The sequence below is a fragment of the Hyalella azteca genome, unplaced genomic scaffold (assembly GCF_000764305.2).
Source record: "Hyalella azteca isolate HAZT.00-mixed unplaced genomic scaffold, Hazt_2.0.2 contig12691, whole genome shotgun sequence".
NCBI lineage: Eukaryota > Metazoa > Arthropoda > Malacostraca > Amphipoda > Hyalellidae > Hyalella > Hyalella azteca.
In genome coordinates this window covers 237,099-263,641 of record NW_025942643.1, presented here as the reverse complement: position 1 = coordinate 263,641, position 26,543 = coordinate 237,099, and the positions used below count along the sequence as shown (strand labels likewise).

Here is a 26,543-nt window from a genome sequence, read left to right as displayed (position 1 = left end):
TAGTATTTTTGAATACTATGCGTCTCTATACATAATTTAAATCACTTTTCCTGTTAAGTTTGTGTACTTACATACATTAAAATACGATTTTTCATGTGTACGAATATTTATTTCCCCCCAATGTATATTGCAGGGCAGAAAGATTATAAATATAAAACACGAGTAAGCGAGTATTTCGGCGAAACCTCATTGCTGGTGTGACTATGATTGTGGAATTGCTACTAGTCAACCAAGGACACAATCGTCTATTGCTGAGAAAATCACGTCTCCACGTCATAATTCAATGCACTTTAATCAAATGCGATAGAAAAATTTGCTGTGATTGATGATCTGTCAAGAGCTCGGCAGATTTATAGCGTTTGAACAGAGAAACTCAATCGCGATGACAGACGCGCTGCTAGTGACTGATGGAGCTCGTTGCTTTTTCAGATTCGTATCTGGAGCTTTGATGTATATATGGTATTAAGAGGGTCAATGAATTCTTCTAACCTCCATCTATTGTGCACATTGTCTTCTTTGTAGATTCAAAGACCCATACTTTTATTTTCTCACTTCTCCGAAAGATTATAACGGAACCAAATTTGTTTAAAAATACGGAAAAACACATCTGTCTGATATTTGAACGAAGAAATTTGTGAAAAATTATTAATTAGACACCTCTGAATCAAACAGAACCTCAATACTTTCTGCCGAATTCTTATCCGAATGGACTTCAAATAACAATTGCACTTTCATCAGTATCGAGATTACGAGTTTGTCAATAAATTCTGGAAACTGAACGGTAACAGAAGTGATCGAGAGAATAAGATATGCTATATCAGTATGTGAAAAACTAGAATTTTCAAGGTTCAGCTCTAAATTATCTTCCTTATTCGGGGTCGTCGTTTTTCCTTATCCGAGCGCTCTTTTGAGGGGTTAACTGTGCACGTGCGATCGGATTAACACAAGTAGGGCTAAAGAAAGTTGGACGTGGATATGCAAGAATTTTTGGTCGGGAAGTGAGAACGCACACGGAAGATTCGAGGCCCGGCCGCCTAGTATCTGGCTGAAGGCCGACTTGTTTTTCTCAGGCGTGGTCCAGGAATTGGGAAACTGATTAATGAAGTTCAACTAACAAAAACTATAACGAAATGAAACAATTATTTATGAATGTACTTTATAATAAAATATCTTATACAATTAATAACAACGAAGAATAACCTTCAACAGCAACAACATGGTTGACTAGCATTTATCACAGACACGTTCTATTGAGTAATAAATTGCGACAGGTACAGCCTCCATCGGAGAGATCAAACGTTGCACAAGCGTCTTAATTGGCACGATTGGTCGAACAAGGAACCAATTTATTATGACTTTAGTGTAAAATTGGAAGGTACGAGCTTAAAATTAATAAACTTGTACTGAGATCCTGATACCGATTCCAATAGATAAAACCCTAATGAGAGAATAATTTAAAATTGTGTGATTTCGATACTAGTTACTCATTTTGTTGCTGTTGAACTTCGGCAATGGTTTGCAGAGCTCGAGGCGAGTATGGTGGCGGTAGGCTGGGAAGTTTAGCCAACGCCTGATGTATGGGCGTAAAGACAGCTCCTCTCATCAGTGCCTCGTAACTCGGCAACTCAACGGCCGCTGTTACTTCCTCGTTGTCTTCTATTGCGATGGCCACAGAGGACACGCTGCTTACAGACACCGTATCTGCAGCCTTCTCTTCACTGCCGCTGGTCGAGGGCTCGGAAATCTCAGTATTCGAGCTACTCTTGCCCTCCGACGCAGCAACTGAAGAAAGGTTGAGGAGCTTGCGTTTCAAGAACCAAGGTAAAGAAGAAGCCCCATGGAGCATCGAGCGTTTTAGCTGAGGCGTCTCGAGCACCACCGAGGTGTAGGTGGGGGGAGGCGTCTCGCACTTGACCAGGTCGTCGTATGAGGGAGGACAGTCCCCAGCAGGGGACGAGTCTGTAGCTCCTGGATTACGGGACGTGAGGTGATCACGGATCTGCACAAATACGAGGATAGACTGTGCGTCAATCGCTGGAAATAGAAGGAATAACACGGAAGATGATATGGAAAAGCGCATAAAATGAATTGATCAGAATATTAATTTAATTGAGGAAAATTTTTCCCCGAGACTGTTTCGCACAAACTAATTCGAACTAAAAGTACCTACTTCAGAATATCTCTCGTATATTATTAACGCGTAAAATTTTTAGATTAAAAGAACTTGGACAAACTTGTAAACTATTAAGATGCGTCACCGCAAGTGTGACCAACTTGCTTGCACTCGTATTGTTAAAGACATATGTTTTGTTAGGACTTTGATCTGAAGAAAATACATACTTTACTTCTTTCTTCACTCCAGATTTAAAACTTTATTTATCCGTATAATTTCCTTTAAGAGATTTGAAAGAGTCTGAGCTGAGTACTAAAATAAACATCTCTTAATTGAAGCGGTGGAGGTATTTAATGAAGTTCAAGAATCCCATAAAGCCTTGCACGAGTGCAGCGCTCGTTATTGCATCAAGACCGAAGAAAATGTAATTCCAATGCAGCCTGATCGCACCGCATCAATCCAGACAACAAGCTAAATATGGTGAACTTAAAACTGATACGGAATGTTCCACGTCAATCGCCATTCAATAAAGCAACAAACTACTCAGGCGATGGCAAGGTATCCGTACTTTAGATGATAAAATAATAATTTAGTGATATTATTTACTTGTAGTTTCAATTTAGGGTGATGACATTCAATAATCACGGTGCTTTAGGACGCCAGCCTAACAATTTTACGTAATTTTTCATCATGGCGTAAAAAATCTACCAAATACTAACGACCTTAAAACGAATGCTTCATATAATAGAAAATAATCTGAATGACGGTATAATATACGAGTAAAACATTGGATGTTTTATTAAAGAAAGCTATCACTTGCATCAGAATAAAACGAAAAACTTCTTGCTCAATTTTTTAATCTGGATTGAAATTCTTGAATGAGTTTCACGCTGTCATACTCTCATTAAATGCTGGCACATCACAGGAATATATACAATTAAGAGTACAATAACATTGAATTAAAAATCACGCGTACCGTCACGAGAACAAGTTGGGGACAATATAAATCATAGAAAATATTTGTAATAATGAACGAGCGTTTCATAGGACCACGACTAGCAAGGCCTCGAGACTCACACGACCAATGATCACACGGCACATTCACGACTCACATTCTCATGATCACACGGCATATTCACGACTCACACTCTCATGATCACACGGTATTTTCACGACCACTTGTGCAAGCACAAGTCTCAACCAATGCAGTGCTTTCTTCAACTACCAATAATAATACTATTGTCATAATGATTAATTATACTGACCTGCGCGGTGAGAGTGCGCGAACTGTGTCGCCGGCAGTACCAGTAGCAGAAATGTACGGCTGAGTACAGGAGTAGCCAGGCCACTAAGACAAGCTGCCACTCCTCTTTCAAGATCAGCACCGCGATGATGCCGATCCAGCCCGCAGTGACAAGCACTGCCAGCACCAGACACACGATCTTCCAGCGCAGAATATTAGCCTTCTGATGAGAAGAGGCTGTCTCGACGTCCGAGTCTTGACTTGGCTCGACTTCTAATTGTTCAGTCGCATCTGATCGTGAGAAGTACTCCATAATAGCGTTGTAGTAGGACACGGGGTAGATGAAGGATAGTTGAGAATGTGCTGGACGAATCTGCTTAGCTAGTCGCGCTCTTTATTGACTTGCATTAAAGGGCATTGACGTAGAGGCCATTCAACAGCTCAGAGAGATGCAAAGCGTTCAGAGCTCTCCGTAGGATTAGCAAGCTGGCCGTAGGCGGAACGAATCCGTACCTGTGAACAAAATAAATCCCGGATCAAGCCATGAACTGAACTGCAAGATTTGGAAAGTGAGCCGAGCTCATTTGTTGTAATATCACCTGCGACACTAACACTGAGAACTGATGAGAGAATGGGTAAAGGGAGACGTTGGCGTAGCTCCCTTCTTTTAGAAATCCGGCTCTGGAAATTTACATTATACCGAAAACATGATGCGATAGCATTTGATTACAAAGATTAAATTATGACGTTACAAAGTCACATACTATGAAGCGCTGTTAATGTTAATAGAGAGACGCGTATAATAGGAAACGATTTAGTATATATCGTAGCACACTTAAGACCAGCTCTAAAAAAAATTCAAACGTGAAGTTATAGCGTCAATTAATTTCTACATCATAGGAATTCCGGCATAATTTTGAAAAAAAAACAATACATGTTGACAAAAAACACACGGAATTATTGTATAGGATTGCCAATATATTTTCCGACATCCACGTCGAGCCTTTTGAACCTCAAAATACTTTTCCGTTTCTCCCGCTTTCGCCAGAAGTTGATCAGTGTCGGTCCAAAGAACGGATAAGTCGTAAACAGGCTGGGTCTGAAAATATCGAAGGAGAAGTTTCGTGATCTAAAAGTTGGAACCACCAAACTTTGGGGACATCTTGCTCGAGAAACAATAATACCGCCGTAATTCCGTTTCATGTACAATATTTGTTGAGCATGCACTGGAATAAAGAACTCGCTTCAAGCTAATTCAGTTTTATAAATAGCTATATAATAACAAACTAAAAGAGTTAAAAGAGAATTTTATATATTGAATAATGTAATCGACTCATCACTTAATGAACTATTAAGTTGTGGTTTCCAGATTGTGGGTTGCATCCATTTCCAACAAAGACGGACATAAAAATAATTAAATAACTGATCAATAAGCGATAATACACACAATAACATTTGTGACCAGAAACTTCACGTTAGATCATTAAAGCTTAATTGCATTACCCAGAAAGTTTACAGTCGAGCTTTGCTCACCTGCAAGTATGTGCCCAATCTGCACTCCTTTCAATCAAATCGTTTAATTTAGAAGTAGAGTTCAATAAAATATCCATAGAAATGCAGGGGTTAGCTAACAATTGGCTATCCCGGTGCAGGTCTCGAAAGAATTGCTGTTAAATAGCAAGCAAATGTCAAGGCCGCTATCCCGGGGAAAAGCAGGGCGTTTCCGTGTCCTGGAAGTCCTGGAAGGCGCTTTGTGTTCCAGATCCTGGCAAGACTCGAGTCTAAGCCGAGTTGCCATCCGACACAAATACGCACAAGCTGTCGAGATCGAGGGCTGGATTTTCTATGAAAAATTCCAGCTATCGGCAGTTTTATGAATAATTTACAAGTCAGATTGGTGGTGTATATACGCGCCGAAAGGAGATGATTGTATGGGAAGTTACTTTATCACGGAATAAGTTGAGCGCTCAACTGTTATGTAAATTTAATTTGAAATTAAAAACATCGGTTCGGTAATATGATGAATTTATTTACATGTAAAAAAAAAACATAGGTCGCTGGCGCTGAGATTACCGGCGGCTCGAGCGCAAACTTCTCAAATTTATTCTAAAGGGCGGCCTTCGTGCAGAAAGAGAAAATAAATTCAAAGTAGCGGCCTACGTAAGGACTACTATAATAAAATTAAAGGAACTGTCTTAATGCAAAATTCTAATATTAAGTACAAGGAATTAAGTACGTGAGAATTATCGAAATGATTCTAAGAGCAGACGACGAACACGCAGCGGAGGTGAATTTAGAGTTAAGGACTACCGGTTGTGGATGGATAACAACCATATTGTTGCTGTTTCTCCTCAGCAATATACGAATGCAACTAGGAAATACGATGCGAAATTCCCAGTACAGCTGGATTTTTTCGCTTCATTATATCAATATACATATAAAAATGTGCAGCAAGAAAATAAATGCTCATCTATTCATCATAGAAGACTGAAAATGACCAAATATGTATGGGGAATTGTTGTCAAAACTTCTTTAATTTGTTAGCAGAAACATCATATATACACTCGATGCGAGCTTTGCTTGGGCCCCAAGCCACTTGCAACAGTATCTAGTCTAGCAAAAAATTTCTCTGCACATATTCAATGTCGGTGAGCGCTAGTATTAATAATATAACAAGATCATTCGTTAATGTCGTCTGTATCGCCAGCAGATATTTTAATAAATACTCTGCACCTCCGTTATCCTCACAATTAATAGGCATGAGTATAAGATTTTCAGGCAACGAGTCCAGTAAAAATTAAGAATGCGAAGATGCAGCAATTGGTTTTCCTAGTGCATGAGTACGTAGCTTACAGCGCGCATTGAGCGCAAGTCCTTGCGTTGCGGTGCCTGAAACCTTCAGCCGACATCTATATTACAGGCCTGAGGTGTTGCAACGTTCAGTGCGTCTTAAAACAAATCATCATTTCAACACGATATCGCCTCGGGATATCTGGCCAAATTCTCTCACAGGAAGTGCTCTAGATTCAGGCTCTCTCAATGTGTAGCTGACTAAAAGGGCACAGAATAATTTACTCTGGATCGTCGTTGCGATTAATAGGAACACAAGTCATTTGAGCATCCATCTACATACGCAAAACTTGGATGTATCACATCAATGTAACTTCCGAGAGGATTACTAGACTTTTTGGTCTGGCTTAAATGATATATAATCCCTGTTTCGGATGTAAATTTTTCCCCGTTGAAAGTTTAGATGATCCAATTTGGGTTTAGGTCAAGCTAATGTTGGATTATCCGCCTTAAGAGTTCCTCTGAAACATGTGGGTGTAGATAGAATCAATAGCGTCTGACCCGCGAGGCTTGTTCTTGCAGGAATTTAAAGGACGCAAACGTGGCCCATGGAAGGGACTTCCCCTTGCGACCTTCACAAGAACTTCTTCGGTAATTATGGATATTCCACTGGGCGTCCGACGTCCTAGGGCAAAACCAATGAACTGACTTTTGAGCGAGACATTTTTAATCCAGCTGATGCGAACTTCGTGGAAAAAGTGCTTCTAACACACAACCGACGACTTCTTGTTCTGAATAAAGTATATGTAAGAGAAGAAAATAAACAATATTATAACGATGATACGTTCGCTTCAAAACAAATTACACTCCATAGATGTTTGCACGTAAAACGCATCGTCAGTGTAACATCGTGACGCAAAATATTCTAAACTCAGAAGAAATTCACAGAATTATTTTCAAGGCCGGCCTGTCGGCTGTTGACGAAGAGAATCGTTGTTCATGGCCCGAAATAAATAAAAAGTGTCATGTAGTTCATGCTGTAGCATTCCGAACAAAGGCATTGAGGTAAACCAATATATTAGTTATATAATGCAATGATAGTCAAATCCCTCCCCAGAGTACAGCATATTCACCAGTGAGAGTTCAGCTGCCATAGAAAATGGCTCAACTACATGAAAGCTGGTAAGACCACGTCTTATTAACGAAATTATATGGCGGAATGAATTGGAATTATTCAACTATCCTGCCTCCATATCAACATAGAGCAGTAACAATAGGAATAAAAATGTATTCAGTATTGATAAGTTCCTAGTTAGTTACGTGATTACGTGTCCGGAATGCTGTCGATCAAGACAATCAAGGTCCAGGAAAAGCATTAAGGATCGTCAGACTTAACCGCCCCTAATAATTTCTACTAACTTCGAGATTGTTCTACGCTTTATCGAAAAGTTATTAATTTAGCTGCGAATAAAGTTAAATTATCAGCGAAAAAAAGTCCCTGAAAATTGAACGATAATTCAATGAAGCCTTCTTAGGAAGCAAGATGCTCGGGCAATCAAACTACGCATGTGCAATTTTGCATTGTTGGCGGATAGCTAGGCGACATCTCCTGCGACCTTGTGCCATTGCTAAGCTAACGGTGCGACGTTTGCGCAACCTGCGAGCACTGAAACTTGTCCTTGTGCGCGATATTTTGTGCGTTCGTACATCATTTTATCGTTTAATCGTAGCTGCACAACATTTAGTGCGAGTGTTTATGCATCTTATGATCGCTTGATAGTCGTTGTTGCGCGATATGTTGCGATTGCTTGCACACCTTTTGATAGCCTCTTCGCCGTTATCTTAAATGTTTCAGTTCAGCAAATTTTTACGTAATTATTTACCTTTGTTCGATACTAAATGGAAATCATCGCTATATTTACTGCTCATGTTAGTGAGAGCCTTCGAAAAGAGGTTTAAATCTGCCATAGTTGATTACTGACACGTTGAAAAATAGGCCATAGAAAAATTGCATTTTTTGGCAACACCCGGTGCAAACTTGAAACTTATTCAGTCTTCTTGGCAGAAAGATTTTTTTTGCGTTGAAAACTTCTTGGGAGCATTTATGAAAAAATAAATTTTTTGCTCATCTCCACCGCTGTTAACAGAAGAGTTCTACGAAAGGAAGCTTGCATAGCCGTTCTTATACCGTCATTTCCGCAGTATTTCCTTACGCTGCGGTCAAAGGTGGCTTCCATCGACCTGCTCTCGCGTCAAGCTACGTGCGGCAAGGTCACATGCGTGAGCGCTGCAGCAGGAGTGTGGTGCTAGGAAAGCCTGCCACATGCGTGAGCGCTGCAGCAGGAGTGTGGTGCTAGGAAAGCCTGCCACATGCGTGAGCACTGCAGCAGGAGTGTGGTGTCTGGAAAGCCTTGCGCGGCTCTTGAGCAATTTTCCTCGAAATAAAGTAGCTGCGAAACGAGCCTCCGTCGCTGGAAGCGATCTGACTTTTGAGTGTTGCGCTTGCTGCCGGAATGTCCTCACGAATTCCAATAAGGAGTCGTCCAAGTCGAATTACTTGCGTGTTCAACAGATTTCCTTAAATTGCGTTTTTGAACCATCTTATTATCAAGCAATTGATTAGCAAGTGCGTAGCAAGCGATAAGAGGTTTTCCTGGCGTTGCTAGGATAGATAATTTCTGCGATTTAAAAACTCCGTCATCCCGTGCATGTAACGTGATCGAAAAATTCGTAATCCCAAATCCCGTCAACTCGAATCTTATTAACCGTAATCCAGTTAATACATTTAAAACCGTTACAACCCACATTCAGGCTGGATTTTGCACCTAACGCCCAGTTAGAAGTTTTAAGGAAGCTTAATATTTGATTCATTTTATTTTAAATTGACATTCAACAAAGTGAATGTCTTGAATTACTGTTTCAATCGAACACCACTGCCTTCTTTCAATATCTTTCAAGCGCGCCTGACTGAAGAAACCTCCATATTTCCAGCTAAGTTTCTAACAAACGTGCAAACTAAGACATTTATACACGCATATGTGATAGATAATAATAAACAATTTTATGCAAAATTCAACAATGCACATTGTTTTAAAACACAAGAATTTCAACGAAAACCAACTCGACGAGTTTGAATATCTTGAAATAAGCGCTCACTTAATTCGTCCAATAACATCACAAATAGACGCAAATACCTTAGGCGAGCCTCGTATTGCCAATAACTGAGGAACTATGCTCAGGGATTTAGTGAGAATATCGGGTACATAACCAACTGGCGAAGATGCAGTGAATATGTGAGAATCATAAGAATTTGAGGCACCTATGCAATAAAAAGCATGTGTATAGAACGAGACAATGCATGTTTAAATGGCTGCTCAATGTACATGCAAGTGATGCAACGGCCTGCGAAGGTGATACAGCGTCGCAGTATCACAGCGTATCAGTATCACGAGGCGGCGATCCATCGTGGCCTGGGACTGCTACGCCCGAAACAAATACCAAGGATACTAAGTACCGTCGTAGCTCAGCCATTGCAGGCTGTGCCCGGTATTATGGTGAACACACAATACAAAGCATGTGTATATAACGAGGCTATACATCTTCGAATGGCTGTACACTGTATACAGCTTATATGCAACGACCAGCCTGAGCGCAGTGCGCAGAGCAATGGTGAGACTACGTCGTCGTAGCCCAGCCATGGGAGGCAGCGCTCGACGTGCTGGTGAGCGCCAACACGATTAGATCATCGCGCACGAGCGCCAACACGATTAGATCATCGCGACTCGAGGCTTGCGACGCAAGCTCCCTCAAATTCTCAGCTGATTATATGGTAAGTTCATCATCGACATGACGCGGGGCAAGTAAAGCTGGCGGTTTGCGTTGTACTTTTGCCTGGGGCCAGCTTCTTCTAAATTAATATGATTTAGCTGGAACGGTCACGTTGTTGCAAGATAAATCACCAGGACAAGAACCCCGAAAAATCCCAAACGGGAAATTCTATTGCGTAGCGTTGTTAGGACACTGGCGTGCATTCTAGGAAGTTAGGTTGGTTTTGTTTCAAATTTCAAGTAAGTTGAATCAGTTTGCAGAAACCGTCGACCAGAGAGTCGCATCGATATCTCTGAGCCAAAGAAAATAAGTATAAAAAACACCATTGAACATGGCTAAAAGTGCAATAATTCAATCGACCGTTAAATGGCCCGGCACGTCAATACGATATTTAAATCCGCTCGTTAAGGATTCAATCAAGTTCTTTTGACTGCACGGGAAAGGACAGAAAACTTCCTTTGGCTTCTGAACGGAGACGATACAATGAGTTCAGCACCGAGCAGGAGTGGGGGGGCTGTGGGGAGAAGGGGGTTCGGTGGGGAGGGGCAGCAGCGGGGGGAAGAGGGTGCAGCGGGGGGAAGGGGGTTCCGTGGGAGGAGCCGGGGACTCCCCTGTGTAGCTCCCGGCAATCAACGAGCAAAATATCAACACCAGAGAGGACAAAAAAAGCAGAGCGCTGAGCTGTTTAGGAGTTCCAGATCGCTAGTTGGGAAACAATATACGCTAATTCAGCCACAATTTATGCAGAAATATAACCATTTCCGCGAAGTCTGATAAAGAATGGTTTACTGTACAGCTGAGCAGAAACGTTCCACCTGGAATGAAATTCTTGGGAAATTGGCAGCTTTTAAAGCGAATTTTTGTCAATGGACAGAAGGTAATTTACCATGAGATATTAAATGGTAACGGTAGAATTTAGCGGGGACACATGAAATAAGCCTGCTGGACTGCATGGCGGTGATTACATTTGAATTATTCGAGGCGGAAGAAGTCGTCCATCCTTGAATTATAGTAAAAAAAAAAATACGAAGAGTCAGACTTGAGGTTCCAGCTAACATTTTGTGTGTCGCGCGAAACAGCAGATTTGATCCCATTTTAGAAAGAATTTATAACAAGTAAAAAAACGGTTTTACTTAGATTTACCCACTTGTAGTAACTGTAAAATAAAAAAAAACGCCTCAGGAGTACCAAAGTGATACATAGGCACATTTTTCGTTCAAATGGTATCCCTCGTAAACTACCACCAATAATAATGAAGAGTAGCATCAAGTTCACATAGGTACATCCAAGAATTTTGTTTATTTCTAGGATGGACTTAGATGGGTTTCGAATATTTTCATCTATCCATATAATTCTATATAGGCTCGATAAAAATATTACTGCACTGACCATGACGGAACTTGATGAACAGGATGAAATCGATGCTCCGTGCTGTAAAAACATTTCTTAAAATCTATGCAACAGCACAATAGTTAGATAAAAAGGCTTCGCGCCTCGACTCTAACACATAATTATTTTCAAAGTTATTCTTTGTGTTATTTAATTAAGGGAATCCTTATGAATAACGATGTGCCTAATTATCTGTTGATATGACGATGCTGATGCCCTGGATAGATGAGGACGGAAGCTAGTATAATGTGCCTTGACTGCTGCCCACTCGTCGCGGGTGTGGTGCTCGTTAATTAAAACATCTTCCGCGTCTAGTCGTGCATTGCTGCTGGAAAGGTAAAGTATGGCGCCATGCAGGCATCACTCTGAAGAGGTAGCATGTGCCCAGGCATGACGTGGCAACGTTCGCGAATGAAGGATGCAATTCTAAATCAATATATTTGTTTTCACACAAAAATAAAGCAGAATTTTTTCCACGGTCTCAATATTTCAGACGAAGTCTTCATTGTTCTGACGGCACCTTCGTCGTCACAAGGCCAACAAACAGCGACCCTACGTGACTGCATGAGGAGAAGCCCTCCACATTGCATAATGGGGGCGGTTGCATGGTGGTGGTAAATGTCAGAACAACCACCAGAGCAAGCAATTTTTGTCTTGAAGGAAAAGTATGACTGGAAGACAAAGAGTACAATACGTCAAATTAATTTGAGGACCGAAACACTGCTGATGACGATTGTGGAGTTTATACTTGATAAAAATTGGGAAATCGCAAGAAAATATGTACTAACGTTACAAAAACTTAGTTCATTATACTACAATGGCTAATATTGTGTTCTTTCAAGTTACGAAGCGAGTTTTAGAATGCATTTGGAGCGACGGAAGTGGATACAACATCATAAAAAGAAAATGCGATAACTGTAAAAATCTCACACCGTTTCAATAAAAACTGGCTATGTTGAATAACCAGGGGCCGGATTATCAAAACATCGCCAAGTACACAGGTGGCAAAACATTTTGAAGGAATGTTTGGCCACAGTTTTCGTACACAAGATGACTGGTCTGTATGCGGTAGTAAGCTACTCATTGACAGCCTAGCTGACCACTATAGGCATACACTCTGTAGCTCGCATTTGATGTTCAAGTGCACGTGTTACGAGACGAGCCTTGAGGAGCTCTACGCACTACGCGTAAGGTCGGGCAGCGCTGCGAAATGCGACTGTAAAGCTGGATTAGCTGCGTAAAGTGATTATTCAGGAGGACAACACAAAGGAAGATAAGAGCCGTTCTAGGCATCAGCGGCGTGGTGTATCATGCGGTTTCGGTCGCATGGCAATGCTACATTTGTGTCTATAGCTTTTGAACTTGGAACAACGACGTTCAACACATTCTTCAGTTTTAGGGCGAACGGGAATTAATTTGAAGAATAGTAGGAATGCATCGCTTAATTGCATGTCAAATTAAAAATGGGCGCACCCAATTTCGCACGTAATTTTCGAGAAAGAATTGTTCATAAATATTATTCATAATGTCAAGTTTCACCAGCACAAAACTTGGCACTGAGGCTGAAGTAACGTATGTGGCCAGACAAGATAAAAAATTTCGTGCAAAAACTGCACTTGAACTTTGGCATACGCCTCAATTTTAGCATATGGACTCCACTGAACAATGGTGACCTTTACGTTTCCGCCATCACGCCACAAGTTTTCTAAGTAAATATCAAGAATCGATTTATGTCAAGAGCACTCGTTTGCAAGGCTCTGATGCCAAAAAAAAAGCAAGCAAATTGAACATCAATGGCAGGGGTGACTGATGGCGGCGTGTAGCAGGGGCAGTAAAGCAACACATTTCCATCAGCCTGATCGCAGGTGCCGCTGTGAGCAGGGAGGGGTCTGTTAAGCGGCTACCAGAGCTACTAACACGCATGGTAAACTCACAAACGGAAACCTCAAAGCACCAGAAAATAGAGTATTTACTTTGAGTCACTCCAGATGAAAAATGAACTCTCCACGAAATCAAAGCAAACACTAAAGAATTTGAGGACGAACTCGTTACTGCGCTCTAATGTGAATGGGGTCTGAAGTTTGTATTGAAAAGTGCCCTTGCCCACGAGTACAGGACTAATTGTGCTCTGAAAGGGAATTGATGAAAACAATTTTCTCCAGAATTGCTTACTCGCCGAAGTGTACATACTAATTTCATGTTAAGTGTTAAAAAATAATTCTACCATATGAGAGTAAAACGGTTGGCATTGCATGTAGGATCACTAGGATGTTGTCGGGGTGAAGGTCCCAGAATGGTTAAGGTAGCATAGTAGACACTATAAATTATATCGTTGATATAGGAGAAAATCGAACATTCTGAGGAATATGAAAACTACTTCAAAATACAAAATCCTAACATTTGCGCCACCATTTCATCAAAACGGTCAGTCGGGCCAGAAGTACGCAGGAGTAATACAGAGCAAATATATAGCTGGCAACAGGCTGAATTGATCCCTATTTCAATCAGTAGCAATTCAGGTACAAACAAGGATGAATATATTTTTGGCATATACGGATAGGGGATTCGTATTGCAGACTAGACACGCTACGTAGGCTTCATTCATGCACACCAAATCTGATCCGGTAAATGCTTTCCAGCCTTAATACATATTAACTGTTCATGTGTAAGATTTATACAAGCAAATAAACAAATTTATGTATAAAATCCTTTGCTCGCAGGTGCGACTTATGAAGATCTTAACACTTTTCGATCAAAAATTTTCGCCAGATTCCATGTCGACGCCAAATTCCAAGTGAGAAGTCTGACGCACCGTCCTTAACCTTACGAACTTTAGCGAATCGGCGGGAGTCAAGCCTGATTGTTCCCCAAGCTTTTTCGCTTAGCACGAACTGTCCACTTCATCTCCCAAGAAGCAATTTCTCGAATTTTCTTCAACCTTCGTAATTTGGCAGATGGAAATTCCACAGTCAAGTTAAACAAACTTTTTTTTAATAGATCATGCATTTAGTCAACCCGGTTCAACTTAAATTTAAAAACTACGGAATGCACAATGTTACTTTTGCAATGAAAAATGTGGTGATGGTTGCCACAATTTTTTTTATTCTTCAACTAAAATATCAGACGTTCTTTACAGGTTTGCAGTTCCTACCAAAATCCCTAGAATTACAAGTATGTGACTATCTAATTAATAGTGCATTAAGTGTGCAATTTTGTAATTTAGTAATAATCTAAACGAATCTTAGCACGGACTGGGCGTATATTTACACTGGTTACACAAAAAATAGTTATCATCGACGCACTGCCGCCGTCATGGAACTGTCAACAGGATGGGTGAAGCGTTTAAGAAATTATTCAACTAAATCTAATCACGAAAATGAATAATATAGATAAAACCCATCCAGCAATTCTCATCGATCATCCAGACATTACGATCATTATGAATAGGACATGCTGACGAAACTTAACGAGACATGCTAAAATAGTTTTCAAAAATTCACGAGGCATATCTCTATCAACGAAAGTATATGAAAAGTGGCGATTCAATTTCTTTTCAATAGCGCACATCAAGTTGAATCAACTAAACACTGACTCGAAGCAGTCACATTATGAACGATAGAAATCAATGTTCATTTTTATCAAGCTATATTTCTATACACATATAATGGCGATCTTACAATTGAATGCCGAAAGCTCATTTCGCGGCGAGAATTACCTACCTAAGCTCCAGCAGCACAATGTTATGTCGTCGCAACGAAGGTTGCAGCAGAAGTGAGCCGATGGTGGACTGCGAGTGTCTGAGGCGGGTGCCCATGTCTCACTAGATGGCCCAAAAACTTGCTATGTTCGCGGCCTTGGCCTTCACTGAAGACTAGAAGAGCTGTTCTTCCTCAATTGATCGACTTACATAGAAACGGATGGCAATGGATGAGAGCAGATCGGGCGTTGGAGCCTCGAAAATCTTAGTTACAGTCATGTCTGGTGCCGGACTCTACACGCAAGTGAGTAACTGAATTTAGTTTATTTTTAGTTCCCTCTTGCAACACTACGTAATTTGTGAAGAACTTGTTACTAGTGCTCGATAACAAAAAGATCGTTTATTAAAAGATTAGAACACAACACGAATTAAAAATATCTTAATTGGATGACTTCTAAGCTGTATGAGAAAAGAAAACGATTTTGTTTAATAATTCAATCGAAATTATATTCTCAACATAATATCCGAATGTATTAATATTCGGTTAATCTCACCAAATGATATGCTTTTACATAATTGGCGTCTTAGGATCAGAATCTATTTATTCTGCATGCGACTCACGTATCAGTGGTATCACGGTATCAAACCTTCATTAAAATGACATACATAGAAATCTAGTTTTCATAATAGTGATAATACCCAATTGTTCATAAGAAAATGGATTTTCATACCCAAACTCAAGTTCGAGAACCGTATTTTCTCCTGCGTGAGGTACGTATCTATCGTCGTCACGAGTCCTTCCGAAGACTAAGCCTTCATGAGAAAATGAAAAACGTGAATGGAGAGGTCATGAGCTCTGCGTTTCGGAGTTTCGGTACACGCGTCCATGACATCGCCAAGGATTTTCGCAATTACCGAGGAGAATTTTGTTGTTTGTTTTGCCATCGAGACGGCCTGGAGCCGTGCGAGTGTTGGTATCCACGAGAGGTTCAGACGCCAGCAGACACTACGAAACTGAGGCGAGTGCGAACGGCATATTCAACTTTTACGTTTTACCTTCTTGTTAATGAGATTTTCCTCATCGATTTAATTCATTTCCATGAATTAGTATTGTTTTACAATACATAAAATCTCACGAAAGACGACTGACAACGATGAAAATTTGAGGCGTTTCTTACTGGAAAGCGGGGCCTTCCTTCGTTTGTCCTTCCCTCATCTATACAAAATGTCAGACCGGTGCCGACGCAAGAAGAGCGCAGGAATGTTGCTGGCAGCTATTGTTACGTCATTGTTCCCAGTCACGGATTATTTACAAGTGACCGTAAAAGTCGCTCTTCTTATATTGATAAATTTAGGGAAATATTTTTCCTTACATAGATATTTTTCGTATGCGTGCGAACGTCTCATTCAATTATATTATTTTCGTTGACACCCATGAATGTTTATAAAAAAGATTAGTGCATCAGACGATTAAAAAAATGTTAATATGTGTAGTGTCAGTTCAATTGACGTAACTCAATTGATACAACAATGGCTTAAACTGTTTGAATTCATTAAGGATATTTATTTGTCAAAGAAAATGATTGATAAATGTACCCTGACACACTGTTCTGTTGACGAGGTGCTAGCTAATTACCTATGATGTACCCTATCAAAAATGACAATCATCGTTTCAAATATCAACAAAAACATATCACAAGTCCTTCAAATTGACGTGCGCTGTTTAATTGATCAAACATTGCGACTGGAGCGGCCGTGTCAGGAATAAGTGAGTGCCACAGCACGGCGCTTGACCTTGTGCACGGCGCGCGGCCGCTGGTGCTCAGCGCGCGCAAGCCTGCAATGCTGCAGAGAAAGTCCCTACACCGCCAACGCCTCACAGCGACGTGTGACCCACGAGCTGGAGGAAATAGGAATTGCAACTATCGTAAATTAATATTCCCTCTATATGTGGATATTTAAGAATGTAAATTGACGCTGTAGATTTATGAATAAAGATTATCGCGTGCAAGTTATAGTAGACATGAGGTGTTTGAATGTATGCATACATTGTACAGTGTAAGATAACTTAGTGTAAAGGGTCATGATATTTCTAATCCTATTTGTGACGAACTGTTGTGCTAGGGTTCAATAAATTTACCCAATTCGCGAAGTTCAATTAAACTTACCCAAACGAATATCGATTCATTTATTCGTGAGTGGACATGAATTGACAATCAGAAAAACCTGAATTGATCACTAACCCGAACCTACTAACATTGAAGTAAATTCAATCGCAAGAACGATACAGCACAGGCGTTTTTAGGATGGGTACTGGGCTTCAACAAGATATAATCATTACAAAAAGAGGAATAATCCAGATGAGGTACGGTAGTAACTCTAAATTAAAATATCTTTAACATGGTATGCTAAACGATCACTGTTGTTTGGTGTCAGCCTCGTTGCACAATAACACCCATCTGTTAAAAAAAAGAAAAAAATTATAGAAAAATATATAAAAACGAAAAAAAAATAGAAAATAACAGATAACAGAAAACATAAAACAGAAAAACAACAACAAAAAAGCCGGAAACAAACAACAACAAAAAAACAACAAACATAAATAAAAAATATAAAACAAAATAAAAAATAATAAGAAGAAACGAAAAAAACGCAAAAAAAAACAAAAATTCAAATCACAATCACAAACACAAATTCAAGAACATAAACAAAAACACAAACTAAAAAACAATACAAACTCAAAGACAAACGCAAAAACAAATTTATCACATTTTCCCAGTAATATCTATATTAACCAGTTTTAGAGCACTAGCAAGCTCAATTTAATTCAGTTGCTACCACATTCTTATGCAGTTCCCTCATTCGCCCCATCACTCCCGTAAAAGACCAAATGTCTTAATTCAGAGAAAAACTCGTATCATGCATACAATATAATATATTACATATTTGTGCTAATATAGTAGAATGAATATAGTCATTGAATCATTTATTAGAATTTTATTTCTGCAGACAGTGGCTACCCGTCATTTGCCGACGCAGCTCTCGTCACAGTGGATCTTTTTAAAACGTGTGATCGACAGTACAGTAGGTGTTATCCTTGTTGTATTGACAATAATTCTGGTTACTAGTAATTTGTATAAGACATTACTGCCAGTGATGTACTCGTATACAAAAGGTTAATGAGGATAATATCTACTCGTGTTTCGGCTTTTAAAGGCCAGGGTTATTAATTTTTGCATGGTTTATTACCTGCATTAAATACTAAATCAACAAGAGGGAGTGAATGCAAGGAGGTTAATTAGCGACAAATAATTAGTTTCCTTTATTTGTTGAAGTTCTCTTGGCAGCATGTAGAACTTGATGGAAAATTTAAGCAGCAACCAACATTATTACCGGTCCTCAGTACAGTCAAACTGTAGATAAAACTGCAAGACATTCTCGGACTCAATACAGGATGTCGGCTAAGAGGCCAATCAGTTATAAGTTAGCAGAGTTAATAAATCAAATACAATCTGCGATAGAGATTCGGGGAAAACCCCATGCTGCTTCATAAGAAATCATTGAAGCCTATCGAATATCTTGAGAAATATAAGGGTAGGAAATAGCATTTAGCCTGTCATTAATGACATGTTGCTTGCATGTACGCTACAGCTGGGGTAGTGGCTTCCATGCTTACGGCTTATGTAGGAGCAAAAATAAGTTGAGAGCGGATGGGTACAAATTTGAAAACTTTCTGTTTAGGTTAATTCCAAATTATCTAAAAAATATATTGAACAAATTCTACTGTAAAATTTATTATCTATCAGCATATAGCTATTTTTATGTTATGCGTTTTTATATAAAATATATGCAGTTCAAAGTACCAGGCTTGGAGCACAGAGGTGCGGGATCGATCCTTGCTGTGAATACGCTATTATTAATATTACTATGAAGATTTTCATTTATTTATTATTGTTCATTTATTCATATTCATTCATTTGTATTGTAAAACATATATTGCACGAATTCTACTATATGTACGTATATACCATCTACCATTATTCTACCATCTTAATTGCTGCCATTCATTTTTATATCAGACTATTTAATGAACATATTTATTTTTTATTATCATTATAAAATTTCTTTTTAAGCTGCTTTAACTTTTCGACCGATAAAATCTGTATCTAAAATTTATGGTTTAAATAAACAATGGCCCGGCAATTGCATTGAATAACTATACTATTCAGTGCGCTCTCTGAATGAGTCATCCTTGCCTTCATGTAGCTATAGGAGAGGCGGGGCCTCCTTAATTGTCTATACGTATATCCTTTTATATATGAAGGCTGCCGGTGCCTCTATATTGTGGTCACTGATGAGTTTATGGTAAGGCAGTTGAGTTGATTTCTCACGCCATAATTACACATTTACCTCAGTTTATTCGCATGGTTGTAGGATTTGTTCGAAAATTTTTGACTTTCGAACGGATAATAAATTGGAAGTTTTTGTAAAAGAATCAAAAAGAGGAAAAAAACTTCAATATGAATAACGTGTCGCTGTTTGGCTGCTGAAATTATGATTGAGAGATTTATATTTACTCCGCTTTTCGTTTTTTAGGCTTAAAATTTCCAAATTCATTGAGGGTGATCAAAAATTGTTTGACCTAACACGACGATTCTCTAATCATCTTCAGCAGAATAATAACAACATTACTCTGGCTTCGATTGAATTCAGTTGTTCAACTCTTTGATCACGTAGGAGTTATTATCAGAAGGTCATAGAAAACTCCACGGATAAATTGTGAATAGTTTGGACCTAGCGATCGAAACATTCATGCATGAAGTTTTGTTCCTAGAATTATGGAAATCACGAAGAAAACATACTGAAATTAGAATTTTGAACAATTGTTTGTGTTCCCATTCCCAATTTTCTTACACAATTATTAGGGTGATGATGATCATGGACTGACTATAAGTCACTCAAAGCCCCATCACACGAACATCATCTCAGAAGCTTATAGGTGCGCGCTACCATTTGAATGCACAAAGTTTAGAATGAATACTGACAGCCTTGCAGTCGCTGGGGCAGCGGCCTCTACCGTAAACCCAGCGACCAGGTTGGGCAGAGTTGCGTGGTGCATATGGCGACGGGCGTCGAGCGTGTCACTCACGTCGCAGTTATTGTCCGCGGTATGGCGGCCGGCTGCACGGACGTAACGGAATTTCTCATTTCACTCTCAACTGCAGAGCGGACCGAAACAATCATGTGTTGCATGCCGCTACGTCCAGTCCAACATCACGCTATAGGTACGGAACATTTAGACAAATGCAAAGCATATGGAATAAATTGGACATCCAACTTAAGAAGGCTGTAACACAGAGTGTGAAACAAATACTAATCACTAATACTCATTTAAATTTAACGTAAAATTTTCGATCTTTATTAAAATTTATTTCTTTACTAGAACTTCAGATTATTTTTTGTGGACTCTCATTCCTAATGCAACTCAGTTATCATTTGCTCTGTCGTTTCAGGACTGGTGGAGCTACACGTAGGCTACCATATCGTTATAGAACTTCCCGCAACCCGGGGCGTGTTTCTGGATTTTGTTTGAATAAATATGCGTGTTCAACGGCAGGTACAAATACAGACGAGCTGCATGTGAGTTCAAGAGTTCCTATTGTATACTCGGATTGTTTGTCGAACAAATTAATGAATAATTAGATATGACCAGAACTGTAGTCAATTCCGCACGAGTGATTTTAAAAATTAAATGAAACCAAGCGCGATGGGAAAATTTATTTAGGTTTTTTGAACATATTTTTCTGCAAAAAGCTGAAGTTGTAACGCAAGCTGTGATTGGTAATTGTTTAGTAATTAATAAAGTGAAATTATAGAGCAGCACAATAATTAAGGTGCCTTCAGCAAAGTGGCTACGGACTTGATCAGAAAGTCATGATCAAACTAATTTGGTTTCAATATTATTTAACATTGCAGTTAAATGATATTAAACGGTTCGACGGAAGCGTTCTTAAAATAGTCTATTAAACGTACGACTTTAGCGTCGTTGATATCCAACTTAACTATAACGTACGGAAAGGGCTTAAAACAATTATTGACTGAGTTGTCATGAAGAAAAAGTAAAGTTCGTTAGAGAAGTGAAATGTGCTGGTGAAATCAATGAAAATAACTGACAGTAGAAAAATCGGTTCATAAGAACACGTATAAAAGTTGAGCCTGAGAAGCCCAACTGACCTTCGAAGCCAAACTAACATGGAAGAAATACCGACAAAAATGGCGCGTCTTGCAAGGGATCGTCCATAACATCTCGGAGAATCGTTTAGTCTTCAGCAAAGTCCGGAACGAAAGGAAGATTCGGTCTCTTTTGTAGGCCTCAGTCGTGCACGTCGATCGTTGAGGGCAAATTCCTCTCTAATTCCTCAGGCTGAACGAAAACAGCGTTTTTCCTTCGCATTCCTTGGTTTTCGTTTTATTTCCGTGCCAATATTGATCAAATCGACCAGAATTCTTTTCGTAATGTTATTGTAACAATAATGGATTGTTGAGCTGATAAATAATTTCGCGATAGATGTTTAGATCATTAAAAAATTCGTTGGTTATTCAATGAACTGAATGAACAAGCACTATAGAAAATGAGATTAAATTTTGCAAACAATTTGGCCACTTACATTAGTATAAATTACTTTCTTAGAGTGAAATTGATAGTCTATGTATCGGATGTGATAATAACTCAAGCTGAAATACTGCGAATAATCGTTTATATTGTATTACAAAATAGATGAAGATGTAAATTATTTCCGATCAAATAGAAGTGTTAGACAAAATAAAGGAAACGCCTAAGAAATCTACAACAAATATTCTCTTATATGTCTTATAAAATGGGTCTCTTATAAAATGAGAACGTAGAACCACAACAACAACAAATATTTTAGTATGACGTAGGTCAACCTTTTGCGACAATTACAGCTTCAGATCTCCAAGGTATTGATTCGTACAAGTCGTGAATGTATTGTTTACAAAGGAATTAAAACCCATTCTTCAGTTCATACTTCCTCCAGCTCTTTTAAAGACGATGGCGGCGGGGATCGACTTCTGTCTTGCATCTCTAAAATCGACTATAAATGCTCTTTAATATTCATGTCTGGTGATTGTGGTGGCCAAATGAGATGCTCAACTCCATTAGAATGTTCCTCGTGCAAATTTTTTTAACAATTCCAGCTGTACGGATCGGGGCATTATCATCTTGAGAAATAGCGTTCCCGTCCGGAAACCGTGCTTGAACCATTGGACAAACTTGGATGAACCATTGCATGAACTTGGATGAACCATTGGATGAATTAATATAACTCAAAAGCAGAACTTTGCCCAGCTGCCGTTGATTGGAGCCAATTGTGATTGTTTTCGAGGTGAACGGTCAACAGGACGAAAGTTTGGCTGAATCAACTTAGGCCAATTATACGCTTATGACTCGAGGCCAAGTTAGCTAGGATATGATTGGCTAGTTCACTCTTGCTTGCTGCGATGATCACAAGTTCTTGTGCACGATAGTCATTACTGAAGTGCGGAAGATACAAGTTCTTGTGAACGATGATCATTACTGAAGCGCGGAAGATACAAGTTCTTGTGCACAATAATCATTACTGAAGCGCGGAAGATACAAGTTCTTGTGCACGATGATCATTACTGCAGCGCGGAAGATACAAGTTCTTGTGCACGATAATCATTACTAAAGCTGCGTTGATACAAGTTCTTGTCTACGACAATCATTACTGCAGCTGCGACGATACAATTTTATCTGTACGATAATCATTATTGAAGTTTGGACGATAGATACAGGTTCAGATGCCTTCTAGAGCGGATGCTTCCGGCATTCAAGATTTCCCTTTAGCCACATCCAGCTCTAATAACAAGCTAATGAATTCAGGAAACTTCCATCTGGTTGTGAAAAAGAGGCTTTACAACTAATTTTGAACGTGTGTCGCGTTCTTACTTTCTTTGTTGTAAGTCATTTTAGAAAATTTTTACAAACCCGGAATCACCTCAGCAAAAATAGGAGACGTTACAGGACTGCCGTGAATATTGAGCATATAATTTAAGTTTGAGCTTTTGCATATTTGCTTATGAGTTGCTGAAGCGTTTGATGCTGTGAAGACTCACTATATTAAATATGCTCAAAATTCAGTGCACAAGGTTTTTGAAAATTTGATAGTTCTTTTAGTTTGCATCAGTGCGATTTGAATGAACAAATTGAAGAGCTTTTGATAAAATTTCCAGCTAGCGTTAATTGGTTTGAACATCAGAAGCTTGAAGCTGTCACGCTTCATTCACGAAATATTAAAAAAAAAATTCAGATCAAATTTGAATGAGTGAATGAACACAAATTATCATGCGAGTCATGCATGCTATACTCCTTCTTTCGTCTAGCTCTTACTATTTTATAATTTCAATCGTTCATTAAATTGAAAATTTAATTGAACATCAATTTTAGATAACTTAGAATTCACGAAACAAACCTGGCATTGCCACCCGCATCTCGATCTTTGAATTGCTTTTGTTCTCGACTCGAGTCAGCACAAGTGACCTGTTAATGGCCTTTTTCTATAACTTTCACGGCGACTACACAGTCGAATTTAATTAATTTTCTACCACCAGACCTGTAATGGCACAAGTTGCTTCGAATCTGTAAAATTAGCCTAATTAGGGGCTCTTGACAGGAAAGGATTGTATTCCAAGACCCTGATTGAATTAGGCTACGTGGTTCGCAGGTCTATAATGCCCTAAAAAGATCGTTGTTGCATTAAATGAATGTCTTGCAGTACAAAGTTGTGCAATGAAGGCACGAGAAGCCATGTAATTAACTCCGGTTCAGGAGAAAAGTTGAACCTAATTATTGTGATTTTGCGGGGATACTAGGAAAAAGTTAATGCATTACCTTCCGATGTATTTTTAAACGCGTTTTTGTTTCCTAAGAAGTTTAAAACTTGTGAATTAAAGAAAATTGATCGATATTACCACTCATATGTTACCCTAATTTGCACGCCGTCTCTTCTTGTATGTTTAACGTCACTGACTCTCTAATGTATAGAATGAAGGCATCAATGAAAGAGATGATTACAAATTTTCAAATTTTGTGATAAAAAGTACCAACGCGCTGTTCAATAAAAGTATAGATTCTATAGAAGCTGCATCGGACCGCATGTATTTTACAACGGTAAAATACTCACATTCTGTGGAGTAATTTATAGCTGTGATATCAACTATATCTATCATTTAAAATATAAAGTTTTGAACATAGGCACACATCTATGATAGAAAATTACTATTTTCTAAATTGACTGAAATTTTGCCTGTTTGTATTTTTGGTGTTTTCATAGAAAGCTTATGATGACTTCACACAATTGATACGTAATTACATCTCACATATTGCTCTCGGATATTTGTAGTTGAAATGGATACCCATTATAATTTATAATGGTATCCCTCAAATAAACTTCCTTTCAATATCGAATTACTAATATGATACTGTGATTACCTACTACTAAAGAAAAGGAGTGATACGCGCTGTTGAGTGTTGCGTTACTCCGAACTGCGGCGTTTGTATAGCCGTTTGTTCATGCTAGTGCATCAGAATGACTGGCCCCTGCGCATCAGAATATCTCGCCCATTCGCATCAGGACTGGCCCCTGCGCATCAGAATTAATGTCTGGCCCATGCGCATCAGGACTGGACCCTGCGCATCAGTGTTAATGTCTGGCCCATGCGCATCAGGACTGGACCCTGCGCATCAGTGTTAATGTCTGGCCCCTGCGCATCATACGACTGGCCTCTAATCGATGCACACGTCATTGGGATATACGTCGGTATTGGTTGATTGGGAGGCAACGCTTGAAAATTGCGATGAGAGGATTGCTGCTGATTGTTTTAGGCTTCCTCTCTGCTCCCATTGAACTGATGTCGGCCGTGATCTTGTACAAACATCACTACACACACAATCAAAGGAATATCATTTCAAAGGAACAACATTTCAATTAAGCGTGCATGATATTTTTTTGCTTTAAATAAAAAAAGTACGCTTTGACTCCGAGCATAACACCAGTGCAAATTTTGGAAGTAGTTCCAATACATTTTTTGAAGCGGGAAAAATTTAATTCAATTAAATAAAACAGGAGGCCTCGATAGCCTCCTGTATTCATCATGAATAACAGAACATTCTTCGCTCCTACTGAGAGGACTCTGCAAATATTCATGCTACGTAAATGGTGAATATTCATCTCGATATCATTTTTAGAAAAGATTCAGCCATTATTTATAATATTATTTCTTGGATTCTAATTTCTTGTGATTGACAGAAATTAGTCAACACTCTTTTTCTCTCCATTAGAGAGAGAGTCTCCCCCCTACGCAAGGCACGTGTAATTTCCTGCCACCCACGCCGCGTCTCCGCTGAGCCCAAGAACCTGTGTCAGCACCCCAGGAGCAAGCACCTCTCGATGGTTGATGTAATGTCGATGATGTCTTGTAAGTCTAAAATCTAACCGCTATAAAAAACCATCTAAAACAGTCTAAAATGTAACCGCTATAAAAAAAAAACATCTACAACCGTCTAAAATGTAACCGCAATAAAAATCGAGCGGTTCCCTGACTTTTACGCATTGACTGAACAAGATCGCTACTATACTACCTGCAAGCTTTCAGCAGCTATACGTACGTAAACATTTACTCGCTTCGTCTCTCTGATGCTTGATGGCTCTCATTTATTTACTTACTGTGATGGCTGTTTCTCCTTGAACTGAAGCACAACATTCAGTCGATTTTTGCTCTCGAGTTAATGGAGAAATGGACTTGATGAAACATAAATGCTCGTGGGATCGATGAGGTAGTCGTAGGTGGTCTCTGTAATTGATGACGAACAAAAAACCAGACCGAGAAATGCATTGTATCTTATATAAGAAGTTTCATCTAAATTTATGCTAGCAGCAGTTTAATGAGAGATCTGTTGTTTGTCAGTAACCAATATATATGAGAGATCATGTTAAATACTTTCTTTGCGTATAAATAACTCTATTTCGATTGCCAGTTAAATCAGTAAAAAATATAACTCAGTACTCACTGCAGTGAATGACTGAGAGCGCATTTTCTCGTCGACGAAAACGTGAAGTCACTGACGGACAGACAGACGGACGGATGGACATGGCGAGCACAATAGTGCATTTTTTCCATAAATGAGAAAATGCGCTAAAAAGGAATTGTGTCGTTCAAAACAGTCAATTACGTTCCATTGGTGGGCAATGACGCGCAAAAATTTGTGAGTAGCTCCGGTGCAAAAAAAGCTGAATAAGCCTATTCACGTTCCTGATATTATATTATTGTATTGTAATATGAGAGTTCATAATTATGATCAGCTCATGAATTTGCCCGACATGATCCACGAAGCATGGTCGCACGATATGCAATGTATGTGGAAGTTTCCTTCAAGCATCACA

At 39.2% G+C, this 26,543-nt stretch overlaps 1 protein-coding gene across 1 annotated transcript; it reads right to left on the bottom strand.

Annotated features, from left to right (window-relative positions):
• Positions 1-1,142: 1,142 nt before the first annotated feature.
• On the bottom strand, positions 1,143-15,163 carry LOC108673955. Its single transcript, XM_018161846.2, has 3 exons — positions 15,083-15,163; positions 3,379-3,869; positions 1,143-1,999 (listed from the first exon to the last, which is right to left on the bottom strand). Exons 2-3 carry the CDS (start codon positions 3,667-3,669, stop codon positions 1,481-1,483), a joined length of 810 nt encoding a protein of 269 aa, XP_018017335.1. The 5' UTR covers positions 3,670-3,869; positions 15,083-15,163; the 3' UTR covers positions 1,143-1,480.
• Between the last annotated feature and the right edge of the window lie 11,380 nt (positions 15,164-26,543).